This window comes from Melanotaenia boesemani, chromosome 20 (assembly GCF_017639745.1).
Source record: "Melanotaenia boesemani isolate fMelBoe1 chromosome 20, fMelBoe1.pri, whole genome shotgun sequence".
Taxonomy (NCBI): domain Eukaryota; kingdom Metazoa; phylum Chordata; class Actinopteri; order Atheriniformes; family Melanotaeniidae; genus Melanotaenia; species Melanotaenia boesemani.
In genome coordinates this window covers 16779015-16801142 of record NC_055701.1, presented here as the reverse complement: position 1 = coordinate 16801142, position 22128 = coordinate 16779015, and the positions used below count along the sequence as shown (strand labels likewise).

General features: G+C 39.8%; 1 protein-coding gene across 4 annotated transcripts in view; it reads right to left on the bottom strand.

Annotated features, from left to right (window-relative positions):
* The window catches only part of pacrg (PARK2 co-regulated), a 140277-nt gene that overhangs the window by 97102 nt on the left and 21047 nt on the right, over positions 1 to 22128 (bottom strand). For all 4 annotated transcript variants that reach the window (XR_006008665.1, XR_006008666.1, XM_041971745.1 and 1 more), the window contains exon 2: positions 20527 to 20661. Coding sequence is in view for 2 of the 4 variants with exons in the window: in XM_041971745.1 (XP_041827679.1) it covers positions 20527 to 20661 (135 nt within the window). In the remaining 2 variants the exon portion in view is untranslated. The remainder of the gene's footprint in view (positions 1 to 20526; positions 20662 to 22128) is intronic.

The following is a 22128-nucleotide window of genomic DNA, read 5'->3' as shown; positions in this document are numbered from 1 at the left end:
CATGCACACAGACATTCATCTTGTCTTGCTCCCAGCTCTTCTCTGGTCCCTGTTGGCCCTGTACAGGTTTGTGCCAAGCAGAAAGCAAGTGGCTGAAAGAAAAGGTTACGCTCATTATACAGATTAAACCTGTAAATGCCCTGTCATTGGTGTAATCGATGTGCCACTTCATTGCAGTGACTTATTGATCAATCCTTCTGAGGGTCGTACACAGTGCATCGTTATAGCTTTGGTAGTAGCATGATGCACAGATGCACTGAAATTCCCTCATCCTTACAAGCAGTGGTTTACATCTTCCCATTTCTAGATCTGGTAGGATATCAGTTTCATAATATTTAAGGTTTGCAAGGTTCTTTGCGTTCAGTACATTTCCACCTCTTGCATGTCTTGCTTTCATTACCAGGCTTTTTATAGCAAAGATTGCACATGTCTTCCTGAAAATGCTCACAATAGGACATGGAATATAAGTCTATGCTTCAAATGAAGCATTGAAATATAGACAATGCAGTGAGCACCTTGTTTAGAGGCTGTTTATCAACCTTCAACATAAAAACAAAGTTTTCTCAATTTTTGCTTAATATTTTTGTTCGGATATCCTGGTAACACACATAAAGAAAAAAAGAATAACCAAGGAGAAAATGACACGTTATCAAAGTGTATTGATGGAGGTAATTAAAGCAGATAAACATATAAAACAGCTTATTTCTTTATCAGTAATTGTTTTTTATTGACGTGGCTGTGCTCACTCCTAAAAATCCATCTTTCAATTAGAATAGAAAAAAAAAAATTCTTCCAAGAGAACCCTCGGGAGGCGCATACAGCAGTACCAGATTACTCACTTGAAGCCACATATTCTTAACAGAAAAAAGGATGAAGATAATTATGCAAAAACTTCAGTCAAGTTAAGAAGGAAAGGCTCAGAAAATAACAGAAAAATACAGTACATATTTATGCAGTTCCAGCCTCCAACAAAGAGAGAATAAAAGATATTTGTGTGAAAGTCATCCTGACACCTGTTCAATCTTATCTGAGAGCTCCAATGAACTACAGTGACTCCATTTTGTCTGGCTGAAAGGAGATACATTTGGCTCCTTTGAAAAGAAACCCTTTACTGCAGGGAAGGAAGAAAGCCAGAGCAGCTGCATCGCCTCACATGACGCCTGCCTCTCCCAACCCACTGATCACACCAACCCAAGCTACAAAGGACATCAATTTGTGATTACACATAACAGAGCTCCACATTCAGAGGGACCCTGCCCATACCACTCATGGCTCTTCTTTAGAATCCTTCAGTCCCTGCTGCATCAGTGTGACGGCAGGGGGGTGTTTCAGGGGCACCTTTGGATTGAAAAAAATAATTGGTTCCAGTAAATGGATAGATGGAAGTGTGTGATCAGCCAAGTTTGGTAAGTAGAGTTTGCATGCTTATCATGCTGCACAAATGCAAACTGCAGCCTTTCTGACTTTTAAAACATGGTTGAAAAAAAGGAGATGAAACTAAACTAGCTCTATTTCAGTGTTAAGTATTTTACCTGTGGGCCATAGTGGTAGAGTTTTAAGAACATATAGGAGCGTTCTTCCATCATTTTTTTGTCCAGGTGGCAAAATCACTTTACATAATTAATCTTAAATTGACAATATCAGATGTTCATCATATTGATGCTGTGAACAGGTGGTAATGGTTGGTGACACAGCTGTCAGTTTAAGGTAATGAGCTAAATGAGACAATATTAAAGCCACTGGGTTTCCTTTCTTTTTTGAGGTGTGAGGCATATAAAAGTCAAATCCTATTTGTAAACCTGCTGTCACATACGTGAAGGTTTATCATCTCCGGTCCTCGAGGCCCGGCATCCTGCAGGTATTGGAAGTGTCCCTGCAGCAACACACCTGACTCAAATGATTGGGGCATTAACAGACTTGTGTCGAACTTGACAACAAGCTGTTGGAGATCCATTTTATGTGAATCAGGTGTTGCAGTAGGGAAACATCCAATACCTGCAGGACACCGGCTCTTGAGGACCGGAGTTGGTGATCCCTGACATACATAGTGTCACAATTTCTGTTAATATACATGCAGTACTTGAAAAAATAGTACCATACCCCTACTTTTGAACATATTATTTCCTGTCCCCTCTTTCAGGAGAGTCAATATACACATTGCTGCAGACAGCTCCAATATGCTAACAAGAGGTTAAGATTTACGGTAGAAATGCCTGGAATCTCACACCTGTTGCTAAGAGGAAAATTCTTCACATAGGCAGCCTTCATTTGAACCTAACACACACTGACACACCCCAGAGGCACAGTATTTCCAATCAGTTCATGCATCATAGTCCCACTAACAAAAAATCAGAGGAGCACCACATAATTGAGAAATGCGTCACTTGTAAATAGCTAGTATTTGAAGAATATGAGCACTGTGTTGAGGAATTTGCCACACAGGTGAGAGTATTAGTCTTATTTTCTTGCCACTAGGAGTAAACTCAGTACTACAGTGTGAGGAGCCATATTGAAGTCGCCATCATTCACCAGTGCCCCTCACCCACCCCACATACCTTCAGTTGTGGATGGAAACAGATGACTGGGAAATTGCCCCCCTGTCTGACAAATGGCAGGATGGCATCACTCCGCGGGCTGCCCGCTGGCAAACTGTTGCCGCTGAAGGAATGGACATGAACAAATCGCCTCCCACTGCTCCAATTACCGAGCTCGCTCATCTCACGGAGGGACCACAGTCCTCTCCATGGGAGGGAGATGGAGAAACACTTGTGTGAGGGTATTCAGTGATGGGGTCAAGGGCAAAATGACATCTTATTCCAATTAGCTATCAACCCTAATTTGTTATTTTACTAAAGTGGGAATCCATCAGACAAGTGACCAGTGCAGTAAGGACATCGCTGTATAATTCAAACTGGTAAGTGGTAATATTGTATGATCTGCTTAACATAAAAAGAAAGTCTGCCATCATAGTGCTAAATATTCTATTCTAGTGTTTTAAAGATAAGAGAGACAAATTAGGACATGACATACCTGAGCTGCTATGGGCTTTGGCTATTCACCATTGAAGTGTGTGCTTGAAGTGTTCCTTCAGGGATTATGGGAGTTACTAAGTTTTAAAAATAAAATCGGGGTAAAGCATTGATGGGTGGTGGGGGCTCTTTGTTAGATTTAAATGCTGCACTATGTTCACTGTGACAGCCTGTTGGTAATTTATTGCCACAGCCATTACGGTTATTAGAAAACTCACTCAGGAAGACAAATGGCAGCCTGGCTAGTCGTTGGTCTTGCGTCAGGGCTGACAAGAGAGACATGGTGCTCTTTGCTATTGACATTTTTGCACCTAAAGCCAAGCTCTGCCAGATGTATTGCAATTCAAACCCCAATTTAATGGGCTAAATCATCCCTGCGCTTAGCATACGACTTCTTTTATTTATTTTTTTTCCATTTCCTTTGTCAAGGGAGGAGTGGTCTGGTCAGCAACAGGAGACAGCAATTTTATGGGAAGATTTTGTTCTTCCCAGACTAATAGATTAAAATAAATCTAGTCATAGATGCTTTTTATCACAAAGAGCCATTAAGAGAGAATGTTAGGAGGGTCTAAATGGAGGGCATTTCTTCTTTATAACTGAGAGCATAGAAGAAAGGAGGAGAAGAAGGAGGAGATTTAAGACAAATGCACTGTGTGCCAATGTGCTTTTTCAAATTCAACAATTCTTAGGTCCATGAGTCATATTTCACGCAGTGGCCCAGAAAGAATGACAAATGATTCCGGTTGTTTTGCAGCAATTGAATGTGAAAGGTGACTTGGCTATCAGTGAGAGCTTTGGCCCCACAATAACAACTTCTTCCATAAGACAAAAAAAAAAAAAAAAAAAACTAAGGTTGAGAGAAAACAACATTCAAAAACAAAATTTTCTGGATACTTTGAACTCTTTGGGAGAAATGCAAAAAAAAAAGCAACCATGAAAATAAATACAAAATAATTAACTGAAACAAAGCATATTTTCTTTTTGATATTTTCTTTTATTCTAACCCATATTTTGACCTGCTGGTGACACTCAATAAAATGCACGGAGTTATTAAAAAACAAACTTCCCACAAAAAGAATCTGGCATGTGTGGAAATACATCTCCCTGGAGTTAAAGAGCTTACAAACCAACTGAGAGAGGACTGAAAGACCAACATTGAGAAAGAAGCTCAGTCATGTAATTGAACAGGAAAAAGTTCTCAGTGTAACTAACCAACACTGACCTCCTTTGGCCTCTCATGCTCACTGAAGCAAAAGCTAGGAACAGAAGGCTACTGAAATAAGGAAATTAGAAACTGAATAAGAATTTTAATTTTCAGTCAGTTTTAAAGCTTCATTGTTGATCTAGAGAAGTAGTTGTTGTACCTTTACACTAAGATGTATTCCTCAAAGTCAATGCTGTGTTTAGAAGCAATGTACTAAATCACTAATGGATGTCAAGGGTGATCCTAGATACATGGATGCAGCTTATGACTTCCACAGAAAAACAGTTTAAGGCTTTTTTTTTTGAAGGAAGGAAGGAAGGAAGCGGTTATGTACAGCATATAAGCTGGTTCCATTACTTTGTGTCTGGAGGCAGCAAGACAACTGTGAAAAAAAAATAAATAAATAAATAAAAATTACAACTACCAAAAAATACTATTAAGGCTTTAGTGTTCAAAAGTGTTCTAAAGCAGGTTGAGAATAGATGTAGGCCTACATATTATGACATGTGCATTCTCTTTATTAAAGATATGTATTAGCTTAGCGAAGGCCAAGGTTCAGGGCAGACTGAGGTTAACTGCCATTCCCTGATAGTCCACATGAAAAAGTGATGTGCACAGTGGGAGGTCACTGTGTGTCAGTCCGCCAGCTAACACTGGCTCATTGGGAACCTGGCACGCTCCATTTAACTTCACAGGGCATCCACTTCCTGCGTGTTTCACACACACACACACACACACACACACACACAACAGCACACACATCGAGGCCGCCCGTCCCCCCAGCCCCTTCTGCATGGCCTTGCAAGGCTCCCTGCCTTCCATAGCCTTCCTGGGAAGCTAAAGTCATTCTGACTCATTAGAGTAATTGAGACAAGTCCTCCAGAGACTAAAGAGCTGCTGAATTGCTAGCCACTCGCACTTTAAAAGACCACTTAATCAAGCCTTTCTCTATGTATGTTTTATTCTCTTTCTTTCTAATCATTTCCATCTCCTTTCTTGTCATAGTTTTTCATTTCTTTTTTCCTTTTCACTTTGGTTTGTGTCAGGTCAGGATACAGTGAGGTGTCTGCTAATTGCCCATGAGGAAATGATCTAAGGGGTTTCAATCTCTAGACTACACTCCCCTGATGTTGAGAAAGTCTCTGGTTCGAGGTAATGTGAATGGGTGACAGCAAGAGAATAAAATGCTGATGTGTGGATGTTGGGTAGAAATAAGGGAGGGGGCAGACAATGAGTGAGAGAGGAGAGGAAAATCCACCAGCTCAGCGATTTCAGGGGCCTGGCTGCTCCACACTGACAAAGACACCTAGATTGCGGCCAGAGGTTGTCTCAGCGAGGCGATTTGTGCCAGAACACCCGTCATGTAACAAGTCAAATTTAGCAATATTGCTGGGTCAGGTCAAACCCAGATTGAAGAGCTGGTACCTCGCAGATCGCCTCCTCGGTTACTTATCCATCTGAACACATATTACTAAACCTTCCACTTAACATTTAGAAATATGAACTAATGTGCCTTGTGTGGAGGTTTGCATGTGGATTTTAGCTACATATGCACACAAATCAACACAAAACTGACAAGCAAAAAGATGCTCAAAATGAATGGATACTCTGTTTTTAAGACTTATGTGCAAGGCTGCGGTGGGGCAAATGTGTTATTTATCTGCTTCTATAAAATGAGGCAATGAAAACAAGGTGCATCCAACAGTAACCAACACAGAACAGAAAGAAGGGTGTTGATGTCACCAGAGAGACCTCTTTCTTTAATCATAACCTATTTCTTTCTATATTTCTGCCTCCATTTTTCTTTTATCACATTTTTCTTTTTTGTTTTAATTTTTCTTAGTTCCCCAGCTTCACTTATCCGCCTTCCTGCTTTCCGTCCCTCTTATCAGTGACAGGCTGGAAACAGAAGCAAGATAAGGAGAAGCCATGGCCAATACAAGGTGTGGTGGTCGAACACCCAGGCAGATTAGTCATTGACATGTCTGTCAGTTAACAATGGCAAACATCCAGCTCAACTAGTAAATGGGAGCTGAGACAAAGAGATATATTTCCCCCTCATAATGCATTACAGGCCCTGCAGCATTAATAACTAGATCCAGACACATGGTGTTCATTGCCTGAGGTGCTGCAGGACAGATTATTGAGACAAAGCTGCCACTGCTTACCTTAATCACTTCCTGTCACCCAGTCACTCAGACAGATGCCCAAATCACATTTACAAATATGCATAAACTTAAATACACCAGGGTCTGCTTCATAACTTTGGGAAGTGGAGGCTTTAATAGCACTTAAAACCATGTCAGCAAAACTGATTATGTTGCTTGAGGTTTTATTTGGTGTAACTTAGACATTGGATAATCCAGCATTTTCCTAACTGACAGAAGGTGCAACTATTTAAACAAGTGCAACAAGGTAAAAGTATGCACTCATTTCTTAGGCCAAATCTTATATGTGGTTGACAAAGTTGCATCAGCAGTGATACACTAAGGATGGTGCTGTTACCCTGTTGCATATGTACAACAGAGAAGTGGTCTGTAACCATTCAGTGGTAATAATTGATCTTAATGTGCTGAAGTTTGTACTTGCTTAAGGTCAAGCAATTTTTTTCTCCCGTTCAGCCACAGTGCTAATAATAGATGACACAATGCTCTCAGCATTCGCTTGCTGCCACAATTCTCTCCTTTACTGCGTTGGAGATGCCATGAGTGAATATGCAATTAAAACACAATGCTTAGTTAAATCTCATTCAGCCAAACTTTACTTTTGCTTTTCTTTTTCCAAAGATTTCCACAGTAGCTTTACATTAAGGCTTCTAAGCTGTATTACTGATATACAAAATAGTGGCTTGTTTTAACTGTTCATTTACTTAATAGCAACAAAGTTTAAGCATTAGAAAATGTCTTAGAAATGTCTTCCTACAGGAGACTGTTTCTGATGCCAAACTAAATTGTGATGCTGTTGTAAATGTATATATTTAATTAATAAAGCCCTCCCCCCCTTTTTTTTTCTTTGCTATTCACACTAGACACATCAGATACATGAACATGTCTTTATTTCACATTTCCAGATTGCAAGAACCAACTTAAAATTACATTGAACTAAAATGTAAAACACAACCAACTACAGCTGTCAACTTCTTTCATACGCTAATGAATATCTGGTGCAACATTAATGATTTTTAAAGACATGCCTGCTGTTCACAGGCAAGTAAGATAATTTATCAGTTATATAATTGTTCTTTTTATGAATATGTTTACTATGAAAACCATTAATTGAATATTTTAAAAACCAAAACCATAGATGAGATCATGTTTACAACTGCACACCTGTGGACTGGCAACAGATAATTGGGCACAGACTCATTGAGCACATAGTTAATTAAGAATCTGTGGCAGGCAGGACAACAAGATTTTGCATTTCCAAATGCAGGTGGCTGTGCAAACTGTACTGGAAAGACTGAAAAAGTCTTTAAATAAGTCTGGAATAAATGGAGTCTGTTATGAGTCAGAGTCTGTTATAAGGACACAAATAAGTTCATTAAGAATAGATGTAGAACTTTTTATGTTCACTAATTAGAAATTCATTCTTTATTAGTAACAGCTAGCTTGTGTGCGCAAGCAGCCCATACAGCTTAATTATGTTTATGCATGTTTTATGCTTTGATTAATGCACCCACTGGAGTTCAGAGACCTCACTTTGCCAAAACCCCACAACAGGCAGCCACTTACTGTACACTTAAGAGTATGTCCTAGTTAGGCACCTGCCACTTTAAATGGCACCTAATACAGTAGAATGGGCAAGACTCCTACACTCCCTAAAGAGTTGTTATTCAAAACCATTCTGTGCAAACTAGATAAGAACATGGAGCATGAAGTCATTTCAAATTTCCTCTTCCTGTGATTGTGAACCAGTTAACCCATTTTAATGTTTTAATAATTAAGAATGGAATGGGTAATAAATGTCTTTACATTGCAGCCCTGAAGATTTTGTCCCTTCCACAAAGTTTCTCCCAGACAGCTCCTGTTGGCTCAATTAACTATTGATCAGATTTGTGGAAGCGAATGTAAATAATTAACAAAAATAGAGATGGCATCTGCAGCCTTGCAAACAACCTCAATACATAGGCCACTGTGTCTCTGATCAATAGGGTGTGGACAGCATGCACAGCAGCCACTCTGAGGACCTTTGCAAGGTGGCCATGGAAACAGAGAAAATCACATTTTTATCAGACATTGCAGCTGTGTCAGCAAAAGACACCAAAGAAGTAATCAGATGGTGGCTGTTTTATTGTAGATAGCTGTGTGTGGGAAACTAACTCTTTGACATTTAAAGAAAACCTTAATAATTATCTAATATGCAGTAGCTGAATAAACTCTGTGGCTGAAGCACTGTGTGTGTGATTTTTCACTCAAGAACTCAGTTTTGCTCCAGTAGAAATGTGTCATCCTATAAGCAGCTCTGAGAGAAGTGATAGCCTGGTTATGTCCAACAAAGGCCATGTAAGTAAAGATGTAGAATTCTGTAGAAAGAAAAGCAAAAAGCTCCTTAGGGAGGCAAATACTGTGTGGCACCATTGGGGGGGATTGAAAGAGAGAGCCTCTAGGTAACCCTATTTGAATATGAATGTCTCACATGATCCACATCAAGGGCAGTGACAGGGGCACCTCTATCTACAACTACCTCCAGCGGATGTAATCGTGCGTCTGTGCATTTGCAAATGTGCACAGCAGATCGCTGCAGTCATCAGCCAGCGCATTATTTCAAGGTACTTTGTACAGTGCATTAATCACAGGGACCCTTGAGCGCTTCCATGGATCCAAATATTCCGACCTTGAGGTTACAAGAAAGACATTAGTCCTGATCCATTCAAAGTATTGGAGACAGGGAGGGAAGCAGAGGGAGGAGGCAGAAAAGCTTTCAAGGTAATGAAATTCTGCCATAATTTAAAGTAAAAGACTTGTGGGGACAAGTCTAGGCCAGAGTAAGAAGGAAAAAAAAATAAATTGGATTTTTTTTTCTTTTTTCCCCTTTATTTTAAATTAAGCTTAAGTGCAGGTGGGGGGTAGTTTTTCTTTCTCGTTTTTTTTTTCTAACAAAAGCATGATAACAGCATTAACGTTGAGAATGAATCAAACCATTTCCAAACCAATTAACCTTTGACAGAATGGATGAGTGGGCAGGAATGAGAATGGTGTATAGTAGAGGGAAAAGATGGAGGTGGGTGGAGGAGAGCAGGCAGAGCTGTGCTGAAACAAGCGTCTGGCAAGAATGAAGCACTTTGTGGGTGACTGCACACAGACGGCATGGTATGAAGGCTCCCAGATGTAACCTATTCAGGCCAACACACCCCAGAAGTATTGGTGGTTGATCTGGAAAAGGAAATGCTGGTTGAACGTGAAGCAGACCTGCATTGTTCAAAAAAGCCTGTAAAGGTAAGCTGGAAACTGGGCACAGGTAAGAGAAAATGTGGCTGCACAGTGCAGCCTGACTGATAGTAAAAGGGGTATGCTGTTAACCCCACTTATTATTTATGCTCTCTCTCCTTCTCCCCCTATCTATTTCTATTCCGTCCATGCTGGCTCATGCAGCTGTAGCCGGTCCATTAAATTAATTAAAGGCTCCATTTTGAGCTGAAGCCTACTTGCAAATACGAGGGCCAATCAATAGATCTTTGGCTTATTTTGTAGCAGGAGGGGGGGCAGAACTCATGCTGCATTCAGGGACATGATTTGTCACTTTGGCAGACACACCATGTCCTTTTCTGTCTTGTCCTTTGTCTCTGTCTAATTTGGTAACCACCTTGCCCATTCCACATTCTCCTTCCCCCTCTTCACCCACCCCTCTTCATCTATCATTTCACTCTTCCTTCTTTACCCACCAGCTATCAATGGCTTTCCCCATCTGTCTACAAGGAGCCATAGTCCAACATTTCCCTATGAGAGTGTGGATGCATTTGTTTTAGTCACCATCTGCAAAGGCAAGCCAGACGTGGGGCTGCAGCAGGGGTTGGGAATGTGGGAGACTGGGATAAAAGTAGCAGAGCTGAGATCAACAGGGTGTCCAGGGGGATAATGTTAGCTTGGGAAGTGGGACTGAATGGTGCAGAAAAAGAGGGCCTTGTGATAATTTAAAGGCACTCCAAATATCACAAGACAGAAAGAGAGCCTTTCGCCTGCATCCATTTCTATAATGTAGCCTGAGGGTTGAGAGTAGATCCCGAAGTGGTTAGTTGCTTGATGCGCTGTTGTGTTTGGATGTGCTTCACACGTAAAAATAACAGCTGCTAGAAATCTGAATAAGGACTATAGTTACTGTCTGTGGTTAAATGTCTCTGCCAAGATGTCAAGCTGCAGCTTCCATGTTTGTCCACACATACATAAGCATATTGTAAAACACAGTAATGCTCATGTGACATTAACCAATAACCTTTTTGACATAATCTGTCACCACTTCAGCATTTTATTAGGTTGTGTAAAATTTTGTGTGATTTCTGTATAAACTCTTGAGTTATGTCAAAATAAACTCTTTATTCATCCCCGAGTCCAAGCAGACACTTGTACCAGACACAATTAAACTCACCCAAGCCTCTCCAATCCTGAAAGAAGCGGATAACCAAAAAACTATAATGTTTCAAGCCATTACCAGTCACCAGAGCAGAAACATAGAAACAAATTAAACTTAAATGGCTGCTGTTCTGAACCCCATTGTAGGACCTGACTCACTTTCTACCATACAATAAGCAGGACTCAAGAAGTAAACAGTTTAATATCGATTCCCACTGTAAATCATCATCAAAAATAAAAGCTACTCCTATGATCCTCTATTCTCCCCTAAATCCATTTTTGCTATTGTCTCATACCACAGCAAGAGTGGAAGGCCCACAGGCTAAACAACCATCATCAGGCTCATGTGGCGTTTGTCTGCTATGAATAATGGCTCCAGGCGGCAGATGGTGTAGCAGTTCAAGATTCACAGACAAGCGGTCTCCCCTGGACACCTCCATTCCAGCGGTCCCTTCATTCCTGCAGTCACAAAGGCAGTCTGGAAGTGGTGCAGCTCATCGGGCTTTTTCCCAGTAGCAATTCAATAATTCTCTTACTCCACCAAGGCAGCCTATACATGTCTCAATGGTTAGCCGCTGATGCTTGTTCGAGGCCTCGTCTTCCACCTCCCTCATCCACTCCTCCTCTCTCTTCTCATCTCTCATTTTTCAGTGTGAATGCCTGCTACTTTTTTCACTTCTCTAATCTAAACTCCCTCCTTCTATTCTTCTCTTTTCTCTCAGAGAAATCCCAGCGGGGCTTGTTCATATTCTCTCCTTTTATTGTGTTTCATCTTTTTCCTTATGACACACAACTATCCCCCCAGAGTATCCAGCTTTCTGCAAGGGAGCTGTAGAAAACGCATGGTTAACCCCATTTTAGTCTGTCTATTCAAAGGTTCCCCAATAAAGCTCTAGTGCTCACAGCAGAAGAAGTGGTGAAGTAGGCATTTGACACAATTACAGAGGTAATTTTTTGAGTGTAGCATTCATATCTAAGCAATATTTTGGAATGTTGTGCATCTCACCAAACAAACAACAAACATACTCCAGCATATTTATGAAATAGCTGTTGTCAAAGTGTGTGTTCTTAGATTAGTTGCTGTAGGCACATATACATTCAGATACATTCTAAATACAACTAGACAATATTTAGGCACAATTCTACACCAGTAAGCCATTAGGCATCTGAGTCTATGATATGCAATCTTGATTTTCTTGTTATTTCAAGTTTTCAACATTAAGTTTATTTTGTCATTTTATTAGAATAATTTACAAAAACGTATATACAAAAAAGATATATGTTTCAGAACCAGTACTGCTTAAAGCAGCTTTGGAAATCTGACATTTCTCAAGCAGTTTGTGGGATTGGCAGTACCAAAACACTTAGTAATACTAAGGTCACGTGGCTGTTAGTAATACTAAGTGTTTTGGTAACAAGAGAAGTACTTAGTATCTTCTTATACAAAGTTAGCTCAGTCCAGGAATTTCTACGAGTTTTCTTTCAGTCAGTCCTGTATTTACTTCATTGTTTGTTTTGGGTCACTGTTGTACTGAAATGTAAACCTTTGTTGGAGCTTAAAGTAGTCAGGTTTCTGCTCAGAATTGCTTTGTATTCCCTCCTTGGAGGAAAGAGCATCACACCCTCACCACCATGTTTGACTGTAGAGGTTATTAATAAGATTAGGTCACGTGGCTGGTTTCCCTCATGCACACTGTTGGGAACTGTGGCCTAAAAGCTTAGAATTATACTTGTCATTACTTTACTTGTCATGGTCTAGGGCTGGGAAATATATCAAGATTTTCAAATATATTGAGACTTTTTCACACACAATATAGAATGAGGGAATATCGCTTATATCAAGATAGCTTGTTTTGAGTTAAAAGGATCTTTTTCTCTGCATTTTGCACAACTGTTATGGTCAATTAAAATTATTTTTCTTTAATTTTGTTTTAATAGCATTTCATTGAATATAAACCTATTTAATTTCAGTCAACCTTTTAAATTCACATGTCCTGCTGATCCTTGATAAAAGTGCATTGAGCAGTCAAGGTTGTAAATTAGAACTAGTCTCTTTGGTTACCTGACAAAAACAACACACACACACACATTTATGTGTGCGTACATCAAAATACCCCTGTCTTATATAGTGTCTGTTTATATAAATTCTTTTTTTTTTCTTTAAACTATATTGCTGTCATGAATGGTGGCAGAGGTGAGGACCCAAATGCAGGAAGAATCAGAGTTGGTCCAGGTAAAAGGGTTTATTTTCAAAATGCAGAACAGGGAACCAGAACCACACACGACAGGAAATTAACCAAAAGGATCTGACAAGGAGTAACTGCAAACCCAGGACTTAAATACACTGACTGACAAATTAAACACAGGTGACGTTCATGAGGTGCACTAATGAACAGAAAACAAAACACAAAACTAAGCCCTGAACACTGAAAACCAAGAACAAAAACTAGAAACATGACCTAAACTAAACACAGGAAGTCAGAACAGAAACCATAAACCATGAGAGTTACAGATTAGTCAAAATGACAGACCCATCCAATGTAAGCTCTCAGAAGAAGGGTTTATCAGACACAAAGTATGATACACAACACTAAATAATTAGATGGGAGAAACAGAGTGAGAGAAAAAAAGAAGAGCTCTTTTTCTTATTGCTGTTTTGGTAATGACCTCATCTCTCTCTTACCCCACTCTTTTCCTTTGTTCTATTTCATTCTCTGTCTCCCAATCTTTCAATTGTGTAATGCACACACTCCCACTGTATTTCTCAAACACATGTGTCCTCATCCCGGTCACCCTAACCACCTCATTTCTCCAGTCCTCCCTCCTCTGCAACTCTCACTCTGTGCGTAATTCAATCATCCCAAGGAGATGGATATCCGTCCCCCAGGAGCGCTTACGCTCTCCATTTCCTAAAGCGCTTGATCAGATTAATTGATTGTCCCCCCTCATATCTGAGCCCCCTCTGCCGACCAAAGCTGGCGTGGTGGCGGAGGGTGTATGGAAATCAAGTTTGCATTGATATTTTTAAAAATTGCTTTTTCCTTCTGCTTCCAGACAGGCCCCTTTAAAGGACAAAGGGGAATAGATAAAGTACATGAGGCGGGAGAAGGGGGGTGTCATTGGTGACATAAAAGGGTGGATGCCTGTAGAAACAGACAGGGAGGACTTATGGAGAGGACAAAACAACAACCTGGAGCACAGGAGACACAGAGCCGAACAGGAGATCAGGGGACAAGATAAAGCAGATAGGCGATCAATGAAATTAAATAAACAAGATTGTTTGAAATGTGTATGGTACATGTGAGGTGAATGTGTGTGCATGGGTCTGCACACCATGATGTTTGGCTGCAAGCCCGCAGAGCACAGCAGAGGGTAAAGATGGGAGAGTAAAACCAAGCCCCACAGGGAACACAGCAAGACCTCAACTCATCCATTATAACTGAGAGCCAAGCGGCTGCCATGTCTCCTGATTGCTGAGTCCCAGTGGAGCTCTCTCTCTCTCTCTCTCTCTCTCTCGCCCTCTTTTTACCCTTTTTCCCACTCTATCTCTCTCTTTTTGGAACTGGGCATCACAATAGATTACGGTGCTGTTCCAGGCATTTGGCCTCTATGTAACGGAAGGCGCCAAATACACGCGCAAACCATACACCCACTCATGTGCGCGCACGAACACAAACTCCCAAGCGCAAAATCGCGCAGCCAAACAAACACAAATACACAAGGATAGTAACTCGCTTGAGTCTCTCTTATCTACCTGCCGCACATGTTCCCCATACGTGTAAAGCTTTTACCTGAGCACCCCATTCCAGCTGAGGCTTTTACCTCTGGAGAACCAAATTACCTTTCAGATCCAACCTTCCCTTTTTCAACTTGCCCTTGACATTTAGTTCCCTTGCATTTTCCCCTCTGTGCATATAGACTAAAATACAGATTAAAAATCTAAACATAGACCACCAAACCCACTCATATTCACAAGACTCCATGGCCCCAGGCCTATAGTTTAATTACACGTTACATGTATACCACAGATTTTCTTCAACACCAATTTAAATATTCAACAATATTTCTATAACAGAATGCAGATGCAGGATCATGCTAGAAACACATAGTAGCATCCTCTTGGGAGCTGAAAAGCATCTAACCCTTGAGAGGAGACTGTCTTTATGTTGTTTTTATATGAAGAATAGTCCTCTTAGCAGCAACAGCAATCCAATCCTAAACTACCTGTCTACCATTAAGTAGAGAAATTTAAGTGGCTTTAAATGAATGCATTTAGTTTTGTAGGAAACAGAATTTGAACTACTAAAACTAAAGCATGAGTAACTACTGGCCTTACATCTAACAATAAGGACACAAAACTCTTAACTATTTATTTTTATCAGTAATGTAAATATGTAAACAAATACAGAAATTTACCTGTTTTAGCTTCTAAGTATGTAGCCAACTGTTTCTTATCTAACTGTCAAAACAGCTCTGCTTTTACGCATTGTAAATTAAACATAAACCAGGTTAGCCTGCCATCTTCCACTGAAAGTGGCAAGTATAATGTGGAAATTTGCTTAATGCTCCAGTCACTCTGCAGTGCAGGGCAACAAATATTTGTGGTACTGTGAAGTAAAATGTAATTAGCCAACAAAAAAAATAAATAAATAAAAAATAAAAAATAAAGATAAAACCCTTCTATTTATAAAACATATTTTAAAAGATGTTGGGAAACATTAAATACTTCGACTGGAAAATGTTTTCTTATTTCACACGTGTGTTTCCCTGTGAAACAATATCAATTAATCAAGGTAATAGAATCAAATAAATGACAAAAATAAGCATTTTTTGTCCATTTTTTGACTGTGAAAGTACTGTGAGTAGAACAGTGTGTAGAATAATATTTTAAAAAATCCTCTTAATCATGTATTTTGACCAACTAGAAGAGCAGTAGAACCATTGTCTGCTTCTTTTTGCAAGGAGGAACAGGAGGAGCAGGAGGTACACTGGTACACTGCCAGAGCCCTACAAAATGACCTCCAACGGCACACTAATGTGCATATTACTGCTCAAACTGTCAGAAACAGACTCTATGAGGGTGGAATGAGGGCCCAACATCGACAAATTGTGCCTATGCTCACAGCCCAAAACTATGCAGCCTGACTGGCATTTGCTAAAGAACACTAGGATTGGTAGATCTGTCATTGGCACCCTGCACTCATCACGGATGAGAGCAGGTTCACACTGAGCACATGCGACAGATGTAAGAGAATCTGGAGACACCGTGGAGAATGTTCTGCTGCCTGCAACATCCTCCAGCAGGACCGGTTTGGCAGTGGCTCAGTGATGGTCTGTAGAGGCATATCCTTGGAGGGCCACACAGACCTTCATGTACTTACCAGAGGTACCTTGACTAACATTAGGTACCAGGATGAGATCTTCAGACCCATTGTCAGACCATATGCTGCTGCAGTGGGACTTCCTTCTGATGCAGGACAATGCTCGACCTCATGAGGACAGAGTGTGTCAGCAGTTCCTACATGACAAAGGCATTGATGCTATGGACTGGCCTGCCCGTACACCAGACCTGAATCCAATCGAGCACCACTGGGACATCATTTCTGGTTCCAATCACCACCGCCATGTCGCACCACAGACTGTCCAGGGGCTGACTGATGCCCTGATCCAGGTCTATGAAGAGATCCCTCAGGAGAACATCCATCATTTCATCAGGACCATACCCAGATGTTGTAGGGAGTGCATAAAGGCACGTGGAGGCCATACACACCACTAAACCTCATTTTGAATAGTCTTGAGTAATTTCCACAGAAGTTGGGCCAGCCTGATATCTAATCTTTCCATTTTTATTTTGAGTATGATTTTGAATCCAAACCTCCATAGGTTAAATATTCTGATTTCCATTGATCATTCTTATGTTATTTTGTTCTCAACACATTCCACTATGGAATGAATAAAGATTTTCAACTGCAATTTTACATTCTTGACCTAAGATGAGATATTTAAGTGCGCCATTTATGTTTTGGAGCAGTGCATATAATGAAACTACAGAAGTGTAGTCCTGACACCCTAATAAAAAAGAACTGGGACCTTATCACAATTTAAAGTGATAGTTTATTGTAAAAATTTGAAACACATCACGTTACAATGTGATATTTTAATTGTAAGAAGATTAATCACAAAGGACTATAGACAGATGTTGTTGCGACCTAGAAATATTGGAGTAAAATACATTTCATAGAGATTATTGTCGTCAAGCAGAAACATTTCTGTTCATCTGTCAATGATTAATTGTTCTACCGTATGCTACGTCACATGCCTGCGCGCAGTGAGACGGTGCGTGTGTATGTCTGTGTGTGTGTTGCTTTAGTTTAACATGAACCAGTGGCTACTTGCCTCAGCCTGGTATGAAGTAGAGCTTAATCCCATTTGATAAATTAGATATTTCTCTGATCTACTACAGGCACAGTTTCTTTTAAAAGATTAATACAGTCTATATTCAAATTTTAACCACAAAACATATCACGTTATAACGTGATACATTTCAGGTTGACAGCTCTACGCTTCACCCAACAGACCAGTCCTAACCATGGCACCTCACTGTAACCTAAAAGATGCCGGAGGTAAAAAAAAAATTTCCCCAGACTTTATTTAATCTGACTTTCCACTAGATTTTAAAAGAAAGCATCTGCCTATTTACTGGGCAACTACAATGCAAGAGGAAAAACGCTAAAATATAATGTAGCTGATGAGTCACAGAGAAGCCAGACAAACATGCTGTTCTCCCTGCGGGTCAGACCATGTAATTTTAAAAAGGAAAAGGGACTTCCTATGCACCTGCACAGAGGAGATGCCAATATTGATTGGACAGACTACTAAATATGAGGCCTGTTAGTCTATTTCATGGTCAATTTAGGGAGTGTGTTGCAGTGGATGTTCGGTGCTTTGCTGAGGAAATCAAGCTTCTTTGTAGGAGAAAACCTGAACTCCTGACCTGAATACACACTTATCTTCACATAGTCAGATACACATGTATACTATATGCACATAAAGATACAAGCACACACTCTGTATACTTTTGTACTCAACCCACAAACTAAATCAACACACAATTTATTTCTCTCACAAAGACTCTCTTTTTCTTACTTCCCACAGACTATATTTGCTTGAAGGCTGAGCTCTCAGACTGGGATTGATCCTGAGCTGCTGTCTTGAACCTGTGCCCCGAGGGCAGCTCAGTGCAAACATGCAGCAGCCCCTCTCCACTTACTCCAATCACAGTTACACTTTCTGTTACACTAGACTCACGTGTAAGAGCACATAGAAAGTGTCAACCGTTTCTATTTGGACAGCTTTAAACAGGACGAGTTAATTAGGAATACTAAGATACTGCTTTATTTAAGCAAAAAACATTACAAAGACACTTGTTCAGAGTCAAAGTGCAAGGCCACAGGCACAGCTTGTGTAATAAACTTTCCTTTTTCCAGGGAATTTACAACGGACACGGCTCTGTGCAAGCATTGGCGGAAAATCAGGAAGCATAACAGAAGCACTTGATATGACAGCAACAATTTCATACACCACATCCTATTTGCAGCGTGCTTTTTCATGGTCTGAGCACAAAAGAAATCCATTATTTTTTGCAATTGCAAAGATTCATTTGAACATTTTCCATAAATAATTCATGCAAAAGGAGATACTTTACAGTGTTTTCACCTGAAGACAGACAGTTAACTAGGAAGAGCTCACTCACTTTCCTTTCTTCCTTTGAAGTGGAAAAAAAAGAGGAAAGGGGAATAATTTGCTTGATTAATTTACCGTTGCTTACTATGAATAAATGTCATTATGAGTAGTTGCTGCATGACAGTTATGAAGTTACAGAATAGCTTTCAGTATATTGGGAGGTTAAATAAAAGAATACAGTGATTAGAAAAAAAGCATCCATCCCACACACACTTTCAGTCAGGAGAATACAGTAATGGCTCTGTTGGGTAATGAAACACTCACAAATAAATAAATACAAATACATACACAATTACTCCGTGTAATGCTGTTGCTGCCCCGAGTTTCTCTACATTATGTGATTGATGTTCTGTGATTTGTGCTATGAGGTTTTAAGAAAGCTAATCTACACTGCCTCCTACAGGAGAACAGCACACATTTTACCTGTAATTATGTGAGAAACTGTCAACATAACCTTAGTCAAGTCTTTAATGATGACGAATAAACGGCGTTAGCGTAACACTTATCAAGTCTTCAGATTTAACCCCATCTACTTGACAGCAAGTGTGATTGCAAACAGGAAGCTGTGCAAACTTTTTAACTCAGTTATGTTAAAGAGGAAATTAAAAGTTCTTCCATTTTTTCTGGGATATTTATTTACATCCCCTGCTTGACATTTTCTTTAAAAGCTTTTAATTACGTTCCATTCGCTTTGTGTTTGTTTCCTAAGGTTATTTACTGAGGGTATTTACACCATCCGACAATTCATTTTTGTCCTCTGTGCAGGACATGAGTCTCAGACCTCTAAGTCAAGCATTGTTTATAGTATGTATGTGATTGCTACTTTTCCTTTAAGAAAACATCTTGAACTCTCTTCTGATGCCCCTGTTGTGGGGGTGTGGCCAACACAGCACAGGTCTTTTCAAAATGGAGGGAATTTTAATTCTCATGTTTTACAACAACCAGAGACAAGTCAACAATTTTTCACAGATATCTTGTTCCTGTTAATAAAAATCAAGTTTTTTATTTAGTATGAAAATCTTTACTTCAAATTACCAAGATTTTTTGAAAGACACAGCAATTTTAATCCTTTAAAAACACAACTTTTATGTGATGTCCTTCGTGGTGGACATCAGGAATTGCTAACTATTTCTGTTACATCAGGGAGCAGAGGGCTAAGTGAGGTGGAGAGGATTTTACAAAGAATTGTGGAGGGAGATTCAGACCTAGAGCTGTCTGAAGATGAGCTAGATGAAGTGGAGATAGTGGGGGAAGATCAACACTCGAAGGACAAGTCTGACCCTGAACCTGATTCTGAGCCAGGATAAAGGGGATAATAACAATTGTATGTTATGACCAGGAACAATGTGTAAGCTAAGGTTGGGAAGTTCATTAGTATTACAGTGTGTAAAAATGGGAACATGGACCATTATGAAGAATCAAATCCCTCCACTGTGCAAACCAAAGATGTCAGATGACACCAAGGTGCAAAAACAAAGAAGAGATCCAGCTAAAATGGTTGTCAGAAAAACATATGAGGTTGCCAAATTACAGTTGTAAAGTTCAGAGAGAAATGTCCCTGGTACCCAGAACCAGAGAATTCATTGTAGTTTCTTCATTTACTGTCTCAATCCTGTTGAATGGTCATTAAATGAAAGGATTTTTTAAAAAGAAATCCATACAAAAATTAATTTATTCACTATTATAATTGTACCATTACAATGTGTATTAAGCAAGACCCGATGTCCCCTACAAGGGACAGTCCATAAAAATTAATAAACATTGTTTTTGAAAAAAAAAAAATGTTGCGATATGTTTCTTGTGACCACAATACTTGAATTGTCATAAAAAGATTAAAGAAGATAAACTTTTTTTCCCCCAGGTCTCAGGAGGTTATTCTGGTACGCAGCCGTCCCTGATGACAAATCTATCACTCGAGCCTTAAGCAGATTTTAAAAACCATAAGCATCAGGTGTCAGGTCTTACTACAGAGTGGTCGTCTTACCTTCCATGCGATGCCTGTGCCTCTTTTGTTGAAGTCCACCTTAACTGGGAGGTCGCCTCTGTTGTAGCACTTGCGAAAGAAGCTTGATTTGGCTGGCCGCTCCTGAAAAACACCTGTAGTTGGGGGGCCGGCCACCTGGCCAGACACAAAAGGAGAAATGGTCATTAAAAAAAGAGCAAAATAGAGAAAATAAAAATAAAACATATACAGCTAGTAAAAATCTTGTTTTATGAAATCAAAACTGAATGTTTTTCTCCAGCAAAAACAGAATCACTCCCACTGCCTTTTCTTCAAAGTAATTCAGGGAGACACATGTGCTCCTCTGCTCCTCTAAGGAAGGGAAAACACAGATAATGTGTGCTTGTGTGTGTGTGCTTGTGTGTTGGCCCTGTAGCCAGAGGCACTGCTGGAGGCATTGTTAGGATCATCTTTTCTCTGCCTCCATATTGGATATGTGCTATTACTGTGCTACTGAAGCCAATGGGACTCCTATCACATCCACCTCAGTCCCTGCTGCAACTGTTGTGGAGGCCACTGATGGTGTTGCACATCCAACAAATCTAAGAAAATGCAATGCAACACAAAAGAGACAATTTTAAGATTAAAAAAAAAAAAGAAAAAAGAAATCCTCTATTGTAATACCTTCTGTGGGACAAATAAAATATTGTTACTGCATTCAAATAAATGCAATTAATATCATAAAATATAATACAAAGATTATATAAAAGAAGACGTTTTAATAGCATTAAATGTTTACCCAAACTAAGCCTCATAGAAACAGTGTCATCATCAGTACTAAGACCACTAAAGTGGTAACCACTCATGCACTCGAGTTAAATTGAAAATATTAGAGCTTTACACCAACATTTTGTAGTGGACAAATGACAGAATGCTGGAGCCAGTCTTCTACTTGCCATCAACCCTCATGTGCATTGCCTGCCATCTGTGTCACGCTGCCACATGACAGGCAGATGTGTTGCTGTCATTAATCCTCAGATTACCTCCCATTGAGAAGCAAAATTTTGCCACAGCAGCCCACAAGCACAGCAGATTGGGACTTTGATGTGTTATCTTTGGCAGGACTGCCTAATGTTGGTGTTCAACTTGGGAGACTTTAAAATGTTTTAGCCTACTACTATGATGTTACTCCAATTTGTTTGTATTTACACATATGTTACATCACTCACAAGTGTTGCCTGTTTCTTACATAATTCAAAAACAATTCTGATAAAAAAAAAAAAGGTTTTACAACCACAAATGCATCTCCGTAAAACTGTCACCAAGGAATGATGTAACATGGATCAAAGTTAAAGCTACATGTGAGACATGTTGCAGTGCCAGGACAACAAGCCAAAAGAGAAAAAGCAAAGGAGGAAAAATTATTATGAAAGACTCCTAAGTGAGTCTCTCAGAGCACTCACTACATTTAAACAACCCTAATGCACCATTTTATTGCAGCCCAGTCATTTAAAATGAATCCGTTTGGAGTATTTGTTTGCTATGCTGGGAAATACTGAACAATATTATGCTGAATTAATAAGTACAGGTTGGTATACCTGCAGGAGAAAGACAAACAAAACAAAACGTCTGTGACTAACAATG